At 39.6% G+C, this 13,435-nt stretch overlaps 1 protein-coding gene across 4 annotated transcripts in view; it reads left to right on the top strand.

Annotated features, from left to right (window-relative positions):
* The window catches only part of exd3 (exonuclease 3'-5' domain containing 3), a 46,548-nt gene that overhangs the window by 322 nt on the left and 32,791 nt on the right, over nt 1-13,435 (top strand). For 2 of the 4 annotated variants that reach the window (XM_077543125.1, XM_077543124.1), the window contains exons 2-19: nt 1,754-1,813; nt 4,026-4,090; nt 4,831-4,992; nt 6,155-6,340; nt 6,450-6,503; nt 7,348-7,490; nt 7,563-7,669; nt 7,754-7,827; nt 8,033-8,071; nt 8,156-8,325; nt 9,396-9,543; nt 9,616-9,814; nt 9,898-10,007; nt 10,430-10,613; nt 10,715-10,887; nt 11,621-11,845; nt 12,970-13,023; nt 13,104-13,235. In XM_077543125.1, coding sequence (XP_077399251.1) covers nt 1,786-1,813; nt 4,026-4,090; nt 4,831-4,992; nt 6,155-6,340; nt 6,450-6,503; nt 7,348-7,490; nt 7,563-7,669; nt 7,754-7,827; nt 8,033-8,071; nt 8,156-8,325; nt 9,396-9,543; nt 9,616-9,814; nt 9,898-10,007; nt 10,430-10,613; nt 10,715-10,887; nt 11,621-11,845; nt 12,970-13,023; nt 13,104-13,235 — 2,253 coding nt within the window. In that variant the 5' untranslated portion in view covers nt 1,754-1,785. Of the gene's footprint in view, nt 1-1,753; nt 1,814-3,105; nt 3,505-3,968; nt 4,091-4,830; nt 4,993-6,154; nt 6,341-6,449; nt 6,504-7,347; nt 7,491-7,562; nt 7,670-7,753; nt 7,828-8,032; nt 8,072-8,155; nt 8,326-9,395; nt 9,544-9,615; nt 9,815-9,897; nt 10,008-10,429; nt 10,614-10,714; nt 10,888-11,620; nt 11,846-12,969; nt 13,024-13,103; nt 13,236-13,435 lie in introns of those variants that run through there. The other 2 variants (XM_077543122.1, XM_077543123.1) reach the window with 2 other exon arrangements.

The raw sequence follows: 13,435 nt of genomic DNA, 5'->3' as shown, positions 1-13,435 counted from the left end.
TGCTCAATAGTTCTAGCGTCTAAGAGTATTAACCCGAATTAGCACTAGGTTTGAGCTGGATACATTTTACACGACAGACATACAACCATGATTTGGTGTTTGTTCTACAACGCTAATTGTTGCGCTAGCACGAAATTAACTGTGTGTTACGACTGTCCTCGGAGTCAATGTTTAGTGTGATATTTTTTGTAATGTTTTTCTTGTGTGTTTGTGTGTGTGTGTGTGTGGAAAAGGGTTTCGTCGTGTAAATAGGGTCCGCAGCTTCAACAGTAGGTGGCGATAGAGGATAAATTAAAATTACAGGTGGTGGACCGCCCCATAGACTTTTATAGATGCTTCATTTAGCGAGTTAAACCGTTGCTGTATTCAGTGACTGCGTCCGCCATATTTGGTATGGCAGCTCTGTCAATGACCCCTGACAAGTAAAAAGACTGAACTAAAGCACAACACACAAAGTCTATGTAGTAAGGACACTGTACGGCAATCAAACAAATAAAATCTTCCCCAAAATAAAATAAAATAGCATGAAAAGTAAAGCCGAGTACTAGTTCAACGGTGAAAACAAAAACAAAACAAGAATGGGAAACTGAACAGATATGCCACTTATAAAATGAAGATTCATTATACCATACATGTTTAAAGTACCAAACCAACATATATTTCTAAAGGCTTTATGAGTGTTTACAGCAACTATTGCATGAATGAAGACTGTTACTATGATGAAACATACTAAAAGTTGAATCTGTATATATTATAACTAGTACTATCAAGCAATCAATTTTTTTACACTAATTAATTAACAGCGATTAATCAGATTTTTCTACTTCCATTATTTTCTTTGAAGCTTATAACATGTATTTAGTACTTGAGTAATAAAAATAAAGTAAAATCATCAAATATACAGTATATTTTCATTCAAACACTGTTCTAATATATTTCTTTTCACTTCTTTCTCAGCCCTTTATGTTTGGGAAAACTATAGTATGGGGTAGCTAAGCAACTAACAATTGGAGCAGTTACGTTGGGGCAATTTACAGTAGTGAAATAGGTAATACTTCTTTTGTCTTGAGCAGGGGTGGGCAAACTCAGTCCTTGAGGGCCGGAGTCCTGCAGGTTTTGGAGGTTTTTCTCTTCCAACAAAAGCTGATTCCAATCAACCGGATCGTTATCAGGGTTATGCAGAGCTTGCTGATGAGCTGACCATATATCAGCTGTGTTGGAGAAGGAAACATCCAAAACCTGCAAGACTCCGTACCCTCGAGGACCGAGTTTTCCCACCCCTGGTCTAGAGGCTGCTTTCATTAGAAGGAATGCCAAGTTTTACATCTATATGGGACTTCTTAGTATTAGCCACATTTGCAAATTGTCTAGAATAGTTCCATCCATCCATTTTCTATACCGCTTAATAGCTTATCCTCAATCAAAAGTCATTGTTCAGTCCATGTCCCATGAGATGTGGCTGTGTAAAACGGTTGTTACATCTCTGAACAGCAAATGACTGAAACATCTTGAGTGATCGCTGCACTTTGCCACATCCAATATGTCTCTGCCATTGGCCCACTCAATCTACTTCCTTGAGTTAATACGATGCAGAAAAGGCTTCAAAACACCCTCAAACATACTGTATATCTCAACCCTCTCGACGGTGTTAATTGCAGGTTTGCGAGTCTGAACTCCCTCCTCTATAAATGCGAGCACTATTCATAGAGATGTTGCTGTCCAATAAGCGTATTTTCTTTTTTCTTCTCCCCAGATTGACAGAAACTCACCAGCTGGTGGAAAGAAATGAACCATTTGACTCCAGATTTAAAGGGTTTGTATGACTGTTACAGTACAGTAGTACAGTACGATGGTCCTGACATATTGTAAGACATTTTGGACCGAGGTTACGAATGTCACAAGAATGCCCGTTCAGACACCACTATCCTTGCTGGTGTATGTTTGATAGTTTTATATGTATGTACTAGAAGTGCTAATGTGTTTTTTTCATACAATTATTATCTACTAGTGTAAATATGACTTTACTACCCTGTTAGGATAGGTTAATCATCCAAATTGCCTACAAATATAGATAGCATGTCTGCCAGAGTAACGGAATTCGTCATAAACCGACAAGTACTTTTTCTTGTGTTGTCAGAACTGTCTTTAATTTAAAAATGCAATGTTGCTTTTTGTGTAAGCCAAATTTATCAGGCTCCCTGTTGATATACTATTTATGTAAATGTGTCGTCAATCATTGTAAAGCCTGAACTACATGTGTATGTTAATCATTTATACATAGGCTCAAAAATCATGCTCTTGAGGCTCAAACTCAAAGGAGTAATTCATATGCAAACATTGTTTTATAAAGGTTTAGATTCAACAAGTGCTCTTAATCTTCTCCTCGATGCTTTACAATGGCACCTGTTGAAAGGTTTATCCAGCACATCCAACAAATACAAAAGTGCTTGTTAAGGAATGTCATGGCATCTTTCCAGGGGGGCTCAACCACTCGCAGAAGCTTGCTGCCAAGTCAGACTGAAGCTGTTCTGGTGGCTGAAGTGACACCAAACGCCCCATTTACACACTTGATCTTTGTGTTGCCTCTATTTTAGCAGTTCCTTGGCAACAAGCAGGCAGATCCGCTCGTGTGTTGAATTTCATAGAGATGGAAGTGTGACTTTTATTGTTTGTGAGACATTTTTGGGTTGCACTAGATGACAAAAACATAACCATAGATGGTCTGTGAGAGCATTTTGTAATTGTAAAACAAAAGAAAACCTCTGAGGAACCTTTAGTTAAAAAAACAAAACATTTAGCTTGCAAATGCTCAATTAGGGATGGTCAAGTACTAATGCCAGGTATGGATAACGGGCCGATCCCCGGCCTTATTTTAAGGCAGGGATGCTCAAGTTGGGTCCTCGAGAGCTCCTATCCAGCCTGTTTTCCATGTTTCTCTCCACTAACACACCTGATTCATGATCGGGATCGTTATCAGGCTTCTGCAAAGCTTGCTGATTAGCTGATTATTAGATTCAGCTGTGCTGCAGGAGGGAAACATGGAAAACAGGTTGGGTAGGGGCTCTCAAGGACAGAACTTGAGCACCCCTGTTTTAAGGTATCCGTAGTTGCGATGGTTGTGGTTGTTTTGGATCAGAAACTAGAAATTATAAGAATTGAAATTGCTATTAATTTCATGCAATTTTAAGAAAAATGCTATATTGGTATACGTAGGTCTAGGCCAGCTCAATGAAGCCGTTTTCCTTAAGCTTATTGACACTTATAGGGCTGCACAAGACAGGCACGTACAGTGAAAGAGGGGCGAGAATACAGAGGAGGGAGAGGTCTTCTAGGGTCTACGTTCCCAGGCTGTGCATCAGGAAGGCTTTTATTTTTTACACCATGACTAGCGCATAGCCCTTTCCTGGGGAAATCCGAGACAAAATCGAGAGAGGCTGCTGCTGGGAGGGCGCGGAGGACAGGAAAACGAGCCCTGGGAAGGAGGAAGGGAGGTAGGGGGAGCAGGTATGGTGGTGAAGTGATAGAAAAGGAGCTACAACTGAGACAAAAATCATTCAGCGTGTTATTGTGCTTACAGATGTTCCCTTTGTTTTTGTATTTTCTTTTGTGGCCTTCAAAATGTGTCCGTACAAGATGCACATTCGTATTGGAATGCAGAACTGATGTCGGGTTCCTTTACTGCCCAAGGACCTCAGCTGTTATTCTGATGTTATGGGGGCTTGGGGTTGCCTGTTAAAGAAATAATGTTTGATGTCACAGCTTCTTTGCTATGCCTGTTTTGACCAAAAATCCTGTATATCACATTACAAGCTGAATCCTGCTCATCTTTAAAAAGTAATGAGGGCTTCTACTGTGTTTTTCATTCAATTGGCCTGTATTTAGTGTTAAGACCTGTTTTAAAATGTATCTGGTTTCTCCAAAAGTCAGGAATATCAACTATAGCTCCATTTGTTTTTGCTCTCCGACAGGTTGAAGGAGGTCATGGGTCAGAATGAAACCCCACTTTACGTGTCTTATCCCCGCAGGTCTTGACCCGGCCGTGCTGAGAGAGCAGTTCTTTGAACTATGGCACGAGAACGATCTGCAGACGGTGAGAGTTACTATTAACAAGGGTGAAAATATGGAGGCTTTTTTGTTGTCTACAAGGAGCAATTGAAGAGGAAGGAGCAGTCAATAGAATGATGTAGAACTTGGACCTAAATGAAATTCACCAGTGTGTGTGTGTCTCTGTCTCTGTGTGTTAATGAGGAAACCAGAGTGGCTGTCAGTAGGAAGGAAGGAATTTGCACTGAATGAACTTGAGATCTGTGTGAGGAGGATATTGAGTGAATGACATCTGTTGGGCAAATTAGGAGGCAGCGCCAGACATTCTCACACAGATATTATTTTCTCCTGAATGAAGTTTCTAAAGCCAAAGTTTCTATTCTTAAGTAGGTGCCCCATATATATGACCCCTAGCTTGTGTGTGCGTGCTATGTGTAATATGTATATATACTGTATGTATATGCTTGAACCATGCCTTGCCATTTAAGTCAGTAATAAGTTCCATCAATCAACATTTTCTTCTTTTTGCCATCACTGGTACCCTTCAGTTGCGGCATCACGGAAAACAAAAGAAAAGCAAAAAGCTGACGTTACATTTACTGGGATGCTTGTTTTCAAGCTATAACTTTCAACAGTTTATATTTGGATATGCAAAATTTTTCATATTTAAATATTGCACATAGTGACTCCAGTCTTTAAATCTAAAATGTCTCCTTCACTTTTGCTTCTCCCTTGTATCTGACTTCTCATCTCCCTCTTCCTTCCATTGGTGTTTTCATCCCACAGCTCCATTTGGCAGCCCAGAAGGGATTTTCAGAGCTGGACAATCCCTTGGAGGCCTTCCTAACAATCCTAGAGTGCTTTCCATCCAAACAGAAGGCTCGGGGCAACACCTTAGGGGCCCGCATCTTCAAGGAATTCCAGAGCTGGCTAAAGAAACATCCCCAGGTCTACGAGATTCTAATGTTCCTCTATATAAATTTTTCTGTACATGTTTTGTTTCTTTCCCAAGTATAAAACATTTTAAGACCATTTTTGAGGCTCCATTAAGAAAGGTTTGTCTAGATTATTTTTATCATTAAAAGGGAAGTCTGTAAAATCAAATAGTGGAAATTAAGGGGTAGGATTATTATAAATTCTCTGAACTTCTTCCTGCTCCTTTTGAGTACCACCATTGTATATCTTCTGTTGTAATTGTTTTGTTTCTTTTTTAAAAATTCAACCCAAAACTTTGTTCTTTACAATAATACGTATGTATTCTGATTAATATTAAAATAAAGTCCTCCACAGCATTTTTATCTAGAATTGCTAGCAAAAACAACCCAAAAAATTGTGTTTGTCCTTTCGAATGTTAGCAGGCAATTTCTTAGTTCATGGAGATTTTATATCAAAGGGGAAGTGAAGTCCAAAATGTTCGTTACAATAATATGTTTTATGTGCGCCCTCTAGTCTAAACATGGCATTGTGATTAATATTGCATTTATGGAATATGAATAAAGCAGCAAAATCCACCCGTCTTCCTCCATTTCAGGGGGCGACCATTTTGCCACTTGCTGTGGCCTGAAAATGACATCACAGTTTCTCAGGGCTCAGCCACCACCCAATCAGCTCACCTTGCAAATGTCAAATGGACAAACTCAGAAAACAAGTGAGCCTTGATTGTTTGTTACCTGAGCTCCGAGCAACTTTGATGACATTTTCAGTCAACATAAAGTGGCAAGATGGGCTCCAGGTGGTTACCGTCACTTGCCTTCGGTGCAGGTTGGCGTGAATTCGCTTCCCACCTGGGAGACCATATATGTGTGTGAGTGCGCAAAAAAAAGAAGAACAACACAATAAAGTGGCAAGATGGATAAAAACAGGTGGATCTTGCTGCTTAATTCATATTCCACAAATACTGTTTTAATCAGAATACCATGTTTTGACTAGTGGGGCTGCATAGAACATCTTATTGTAAAGCAGTTTTTTGGGTTGACTTTCCCTTTAAAGTAATAGATACCAAGTACAGTAATAGATACTGAGCCTGCTTTCTACTGACAACTTACCATACAACATAAATCTGCTTACTAATTAACTTTATTGACTATGTTTCATTTTATCATCATCACAGGTTACGTTGACTTCACTTCCAGAGAAACAAGCGACAGCCCTTAAGCATCAGGCTCTTTTCCTCCTCAATGACACCCAGGCCAGTTTTTTTGAAAGTCTCATAGATATCTACCAGCTGGCCACTTTGGATCCAGCTACCTTGCAACAGCACGTCGTGAAGCTGCAGGCCCTTAAATGCTACAAAGAGGCGAGTTTTGCATGTCAACACTTTTGTGAAGGTCTTACACAATGCTAATTCAAAAAAAAAAAAAGTGTGTTATACAATACATCAATTTACCTCTTTTGTTTCCTAACAGGTAGCAGTTCTCAGTATAAAGCTGAATTTGCAGAATGAACTTAATATGGAGGAGGTGAGTCGCACATCACATGGTTGTATTTGATTAATCTAGCCTTGAAAATGTCCTTTAAAAAAACTGCATTTGTGCATGTCTGTGACAGACTTTTGTCAAAATACCTCAAGGATCAAGACTTACACCAGGGCTGGGCAATAAATCGAATTAATTTGATTGATTGTCATTTTAAAAATAGAATAATTGAAAATGTACTAAATCTTTTAGTTCTTATGTTCTCGTACGTGAGTTGTAATTTTGGCAGAATGCTGGCTGGGTGGTTTACAATACACGTTTACAATAGCTACCAACTACTTAATTGTGGCATTTAATCACAAACTATGAATGTTAAGTTTGTTAAAACTGATTTAGAATCACTATACATTATTGTTGTCTGAACATTTTGCACAGGAATATTTTTTGAAGTAATTAAACCTTTAAATAAATTTTAGGTTTATTAAATTAAAATCTATTAAAATTGCAACCGTCCGGAATGACTGGAAAAATCTAGATTTTATATTTACAGTCCACTTTTTGTCTTGTCGGCTGGTGTTTGTCCATCTCCCCCTGTGTCACTTAGACACATACACACTGTACACACACTTTAATTGGTCGTTTCATCGGCAAAGAAACTTGGTATAGGGGCAATTATATAAATTTAAATTTAAATTAATTAGTGCTGGTCATTCACATAAATATTGACATATTTTCAAAAACAGGCAGATAACATATTCACTTGCTTGTTTAATTTCATACATGATTGGTGGGCAGACATTTCTAGATTCAACTATTTATGCCCAGTTTTCTATGTTTCATTTCAATTTGAAGTCTAGCTTACTGACTGTTGTCAAAATGTCCTCTGCAGGTATGCATCCCACTCATCTTCCAGGACAAGGTGTCGTTAGCAGAGAGCTTTGTTACAGGACACGTTCATCTGGAACAGCAACTGGTCTCTCTGCTTGACTCATGGTGCCACACCAACTTCTCAGTGAAAGACATGATGAGCAAGTATGGTGCACATTTTAAAGTCCAAAAAAGAGAAAATGTGAACAAAAGTTCACCATTTGTGTGTTTCATCAGGTGTTTTCCTCACCTCTCCATGTCCAGAACCAGCCTTGCTCACATCCAGCCCAAAGTACTGACAAAACATGTTTTCCGACTTGCGGAGAAATTTAACATTGACCAAGGTGTGTGAATGTGCTCGTGTCTCACAGGCTGGCAAAGACTGTTCTCTATGTATTCATCAGATAATATTGTTCTCGTTGACGCAGCATCGTGTCCCAATGCCCTGCACAGGAGGAGACAGGATACGCTTCGGTTCCTCATGTTCAAGAGATTTGTAGATGTAAGTGAGAATTGAATCACCTGTAGCTCTATTTGCATAAACATATTTTAAATTCACTTATCATAGGATGGTGGTAGGAGCTCAATCGCAAAAATCCCCCCCTCCTCCCACACACACTTTTTTGGGCTGTTATTTATAGGGGATAAAACTAATTTAACTGCAAAATGTCAATCAAAAATTACTTCACCTGCTCTTTTCTTTTTAGAACAGCATGGCAGAGCACAATTGGAGTGACCATGTGCAGGTAGGTGTCATCTTTAAGTTTATGATCATGTGCAAAAGTATTCTTTCCACAACAGACTGTTTTGTGTGTGTCATCAACATCCAGACCGTAGTTGCAGATGACCTTGAGCTCCAGATCCAGTTGGTGAAGATGTTGCTGAAGTACGGCGGACTTGAAAAAGCTGCTCAGTGGTCCCTGAGATATCGCCTTCCTAGGCACAGACTGCCCTTTAAAGTTTGGGAGACCCAGCAGAGTTTATCACCCGAGCTACAGCAGTGAGTCAACCAAAAATGATTATAAATGCATTGAACCTCCAAAGTCAACTGCCTTAAATTTGCGATTCAACCTTATTTTTTAGCATAAATATCCCTCAAATGTCCTAACCATTTAGGACATTACAATATGTTATTGTGGCACTTAGTCTTTGTGATCTGAAATTACTTTCACTCCAAAGTTAAGTTAAGGCTCCAGCTTATGCATGACCCTAAATAAGAATCAACGTCAGCAGTGTAAAAAAAAAAAATGGTGGGATGGATAGATAGTTACCTTTGGCATCTAAGTACTTTTATCCAGCAATTCCAAGCTGTTCCTTGACATAACTGGAGCTGATCACTTGTAGTCAGGTGTTGTCTCTGTTAAGACATGGTTATGATTTTCATCCACACCCGGTGTCGACTATCTTTTGTGAACTAAGGACTTTCAATTGGATCTACTATGGCTGCGGTTATGCGTTTGTGTCGATCTGTTGCCGCTGTTTCATGAGAAGGAACACTGACAGATGATGTAGACTTATATATAATGTGATAAAAAGGTAGTCTTCTATGTGTGTTATACTTTACATACTATTAGTGGTTTAATTCATTTCATACATGTGATGTGACAGTTACTAAAACCTATGCTTATAGGCTATATTGTATGACATTGAAAACATTGTACAATTAGTTAGGATTTGATGATGTTTGAAACAAATAATTCCAAATATGACCCAGCTCAACGGGAAAAATTTTTGCGGGAGGTTTCTCTGTATCTGTTATGCCAATTGTGGTGAGCACATACGGATCCAATTTTGTAAACAAAAAAAGGGAGAAAAAGAGGAATATTTTCACTCTGTTTGGTTAACCACATCCCCATTTTCTCACAATCCGAATGATTCAACTTTCTCTTAGATAAATTACACAACATGGCATCGACACACCCATCTTAGAAAATTTACAATGTTTTTTTTTTTTTTTTGTCATACAAACCATGTTAGGGAAATTAAGTATTTTGTAGCATATGTGAACATTGTGGAGCAAACTGAAATGACATTATTTTGATGTGTTATTCCTCTGTCACATCTACTCAGGTATGCATGCGGTTCCGCACACAGTGAGGAATGGATGCCATCTGAAGCTCATTATCAGAAGTTCTACCAGGCACCCCTCTCTAAAGAGAGGGTTCAGCACGTGGACACCCTGGAAGCCCTTCAAAGTTGTAGTGACACGCTCCTTAAGGTGAAGACAAAAAAACATCAAGTGAAGATCAAGAATGATTGTGATTAAATGATGTACCTTTTCTTTTTTCAGAATGGCGGGGTAGTAGGAGTTGATATGGAGTGGCAGCCCACGTTTGGCTGCAGCTCAGCTCAGCAAGTTGCCCTGATACAGTTCGCGACTTTTGACACCGTTTTCCTATTAGACCTCTGTGCAAATGGATTTTGTCAGCATCCAGAGACCATTGCATTCATTAGATGTTTTTTCTCTGAACAAAATGTCCTTAAAGTGGGTAAGCAACAAACTTCGACGATAGAAATGGTTTCATTTTGAGAGATTTGCACAGATATTCCTAGAAGCATGTGTGTTCATTAGGTTATGGCATGGCCGGAGATCTCAAGTGTCTCAAGTCCACTTGGCCTCAATTTCTGGAGAAGCCATTGAAACTAGAGGGGATGCTTGATCTTCTTAACGTACACCAAAAGGTAATATAGTAATTGTGGTGTGTATATATAATTTCTTGGGGTATTTTAAGTGGAGCAAGTAAATTCAAAGCGTGCAGACCTCAAAGAAGGCTTATAAATTCTTCCATTTGATGGCTGCAAAAGAAATAAGTGGAAATTAAAAGTCACCATCAGAATATGGAATATCCTTGATCAATATGAGTATAAAACAGAATATCTAAAAACTGCGTTGACACTTAAATGTAAAAAGAAAAGAAAAGTACAGTAAATATGATTTGCTGAAGAAGCAGTGGGAAAGTCTGCAAATAAGATGCATCATTTTTTTCAATGCAGGGGTTAAAGCATGGGGGTAAAAGTTGTGTCTTATAGTCTGCACTTTTATGGGAATTTGTCAAGCTGTAGTAAATCTAATAGTCGTTGCATTTTAACAACGCCCTCTTTAGATCAAGTGTGGCAAAGTGAACAGCGCTCACTGTGGCCCTAAGGAGGTGCTGGTGGGCGAGGACTTTACTGAGAAAGGCCTGAGTCTGCTGGTACAACAGGTCCTGGGAAAGGCCCTCGACAAGACCGAGCAAATGTCCAACTGGAAGAAACGGCCGCTGCGTGTCAGCCAAATCAGATATGCAGGTGAGTCACTCAATAGCACCCAAATGTCACTTTATGACTAATCAGCATATTCCCTCACTAACTGCTTGCTATTGAATTCACCTCCTCTCACTCCATTTCAGTGACGGATGCTTACTGTTTGTTGGATGTGTATTCTGTGCTCTCTGCTAACCACACCAACTTTGGGCTTCCAAGCGATTTGCTCTCCATCTCTTTAACACAACCAAAGAAGAATGGAGAGAAAAAGCAGAAAGATAAAAAAAACAAGAAGATGAATCACACCAGCAACAAAGAGGTTCGAGCTCGACAAAGTATCTGTTTCTTACAATTTTGTTTCCCCCCCCTCACAAGCACAATATCCTTTAACACATTCACACCAATAGATAGAGCAACTCCCATCTTGATGTTTTCATTCACTCACTATTAGAATGCTTAAGAACATCCAGAAGATGTCTGGAGGGATACTCTGTAGCTGTATAAAGGATGGGGTTTCCCAACTGGTCTCTTCTGGACCTTTCTTTCTCACACACACACACACACACACACACACACTAAAGCTACAACATTGTGACCACCAGCACAACCTCATTGACCAAAGTCAGATGTAATAGGTTGCTTATATTATTAATAGGTCTTGTTTCGAGCTACACTAATATTCAACCCTGATTTCTATAATAAAAAGGTTTTTGGGCACAAATAAACAGCAAAAGTAGACGTAGTCGCAAAGATGAAGGCAACCTCCATGGCAGACTGGGAATAAGTAATGTGCTAGTACTTGTACTACTACTACTTCTTTGAGTGTGTGAGTGACACAAAATGGAACGATCCCAAGTAAAGAATCTGGGTTGGGGCATCAAACCTGCGGGTGGGAACAATGCGTGTTTGACCAAGACACTCTAGCAGCGCCGGGGGTGGTTGGTTGTATAGCTCACCCTGTGCTTTGACCTCCCAGCTCTCTTCTGCAAGTGAAAAGAAAATCCCCCTGTGGGGATCACTTAAGTATCGCATTATTGTCTCTGTCCATTTAGGAATGTCAGGGGGCTCAATGGGTCAGTCCCCCCTGCTCTGACACTGAGAAAGGCCTCCTGTGTGGCAAGGAGCCCCCTGAAGACTCCCCTCCTGCTCCTATGGCCCCCCAGCAGTTGCGGGTGGTGTGTGACAACATGCTGCAAGGCCTCGGGAGGTACTTGCGCTGTTTGGGAGTCGATGTGGTCATTTTGGAGAATAATGATGACCACAGAGTAGCTGCAAAGGTACGTTAGTCAAAAATGTCGCAATTACACATGTATCTAAAAAATTAAGGCTGAATAATTAAATTATGCTCAGATGGATTAATATTCTTGAAACCTATAACCTGAGAGCCCAGACCTAAACCCAATCAAGCTAATTTGAGATGAACAAGTCAAGCCTCTTTTAAACTGAGATCTCATCAAAATTGCAGTATCAGTGCATGACTAATGTCTCAGCAACAATGTGAGTCTGTATAGCATATAAAATGGTAACACAAAAGGGTGGCATAGGTGAGTTTCACATGTTATTCTTAGCACCTCGATCATGGCATTGCGCAATACCTTACACACAGGTAAACCCGCTTTTGTCACAGCTCTGTTCGTACCTCATGAGGCAAAAGTAATTTCTGGATCAACCCTATTCCCCACTACACATACTGTATATTACTTCCATTTGTGCTTCCTGTAGTTGTAATGTCCAGTACCATCAGGTGTCCAGTGGATATAAAAAGTCTACATACTCTTGGTCTCATGTTGTTGTCTGTTACAAAAACCTGGCATGTTTTACCCACAAGACCACCAACTCAATTGGGGGAAAAAAATACATTTTTGGGAGGGAAGTCAAAATAAAACAATTGAGATAATTTGGTTGCGCAAGTATGCACACCCTCTTAAATTGGGGATTTAGCTGTGTTTAAAATGAACTAATCACATTCAAACTCAGATCAAAAGGTAGTCAGTACACACCTGCCGCCATTTTAAGTGCTTCTGAATAGTCCTAAATAATGTTCAGATGCTAACTGACTAACACTGACTGATATTTGGAATTACTCATAATTCCCTCCACCTGACTTTTTTTTTCTGTTTTCTTGCCATCCATACACGGAATGCACTGCCTTTGCCCATCCGAGCTTTGCATCTCCATAGACACACGGCTCAAAAGACGGTGTCGTAACTATCTGTGTTCATAACTATCAGCCAAATTCATAATTGAGTAATCAATGGGATAATTGCCAAAATAATCGACAGCCCTATAATATATGTAAGATGCACAATGACAACCACAACCAAATGTGTTGTATTATGTTAACATGGCTGACCAAAAAAAGGTTGTTTCTGATCATTGACTTGTGTGTTCTTTTGTCCAGTTAGCACAAGCCGAATACCGTGTTATACTCACATGCGGACAACCATACCAGACGGTAAGAAACAAATTCAAAACTCTATTTACAAATGCTCAGTTTCCTTGGATTCATTGGTGCCTATATTTGTATCATGACAGTTGAAGTCTCAGGTGGGCGAAGGCCGCTGTCTGGCGCTGGACTGCTCGGAAAAGGCCAGAGACCAAGCTGTCCGAGTGCTCAGACACTTCAACGTCCGGCCAACTCCTTGTGATGTATTCAGTCGCTGCCAGGTAGGAAAAATGTTCAAGTTGTTCATCAAGTTTTTGTAACATGAGCTTTGCATAGTTATCAAACATAATATATTTGGTAAGAAACTTATATGCAGCAGGTCTGTTGCCTTTACTGTTTTATTATGTGGGAACATTTAGTGTGAGATTAAAACAAATTGTATTTTAACTGTCTGAATATAAATTATGAATTACAGTAGAAT

This window comes from Vanacampus margaritifer, chromosome 14 (assembly GCF_051991255.1).
Source record: "Vanacampus margaritifer isolate UIUO_Vmar chromosome 14, RoL_Vmar_1.0, whole genome shotgun sequence".
NCBI lineage: Eukaryota > Metazoa > Chordata > Actinopteri > Syngnathiformes > Syngnathidae > Vanacampus > Vanacampus margaritifer.
Note: the sequence above shows the minus strand (reverse complement) of the source record. Positions and strands in the feature narration are given on the sequence as shown.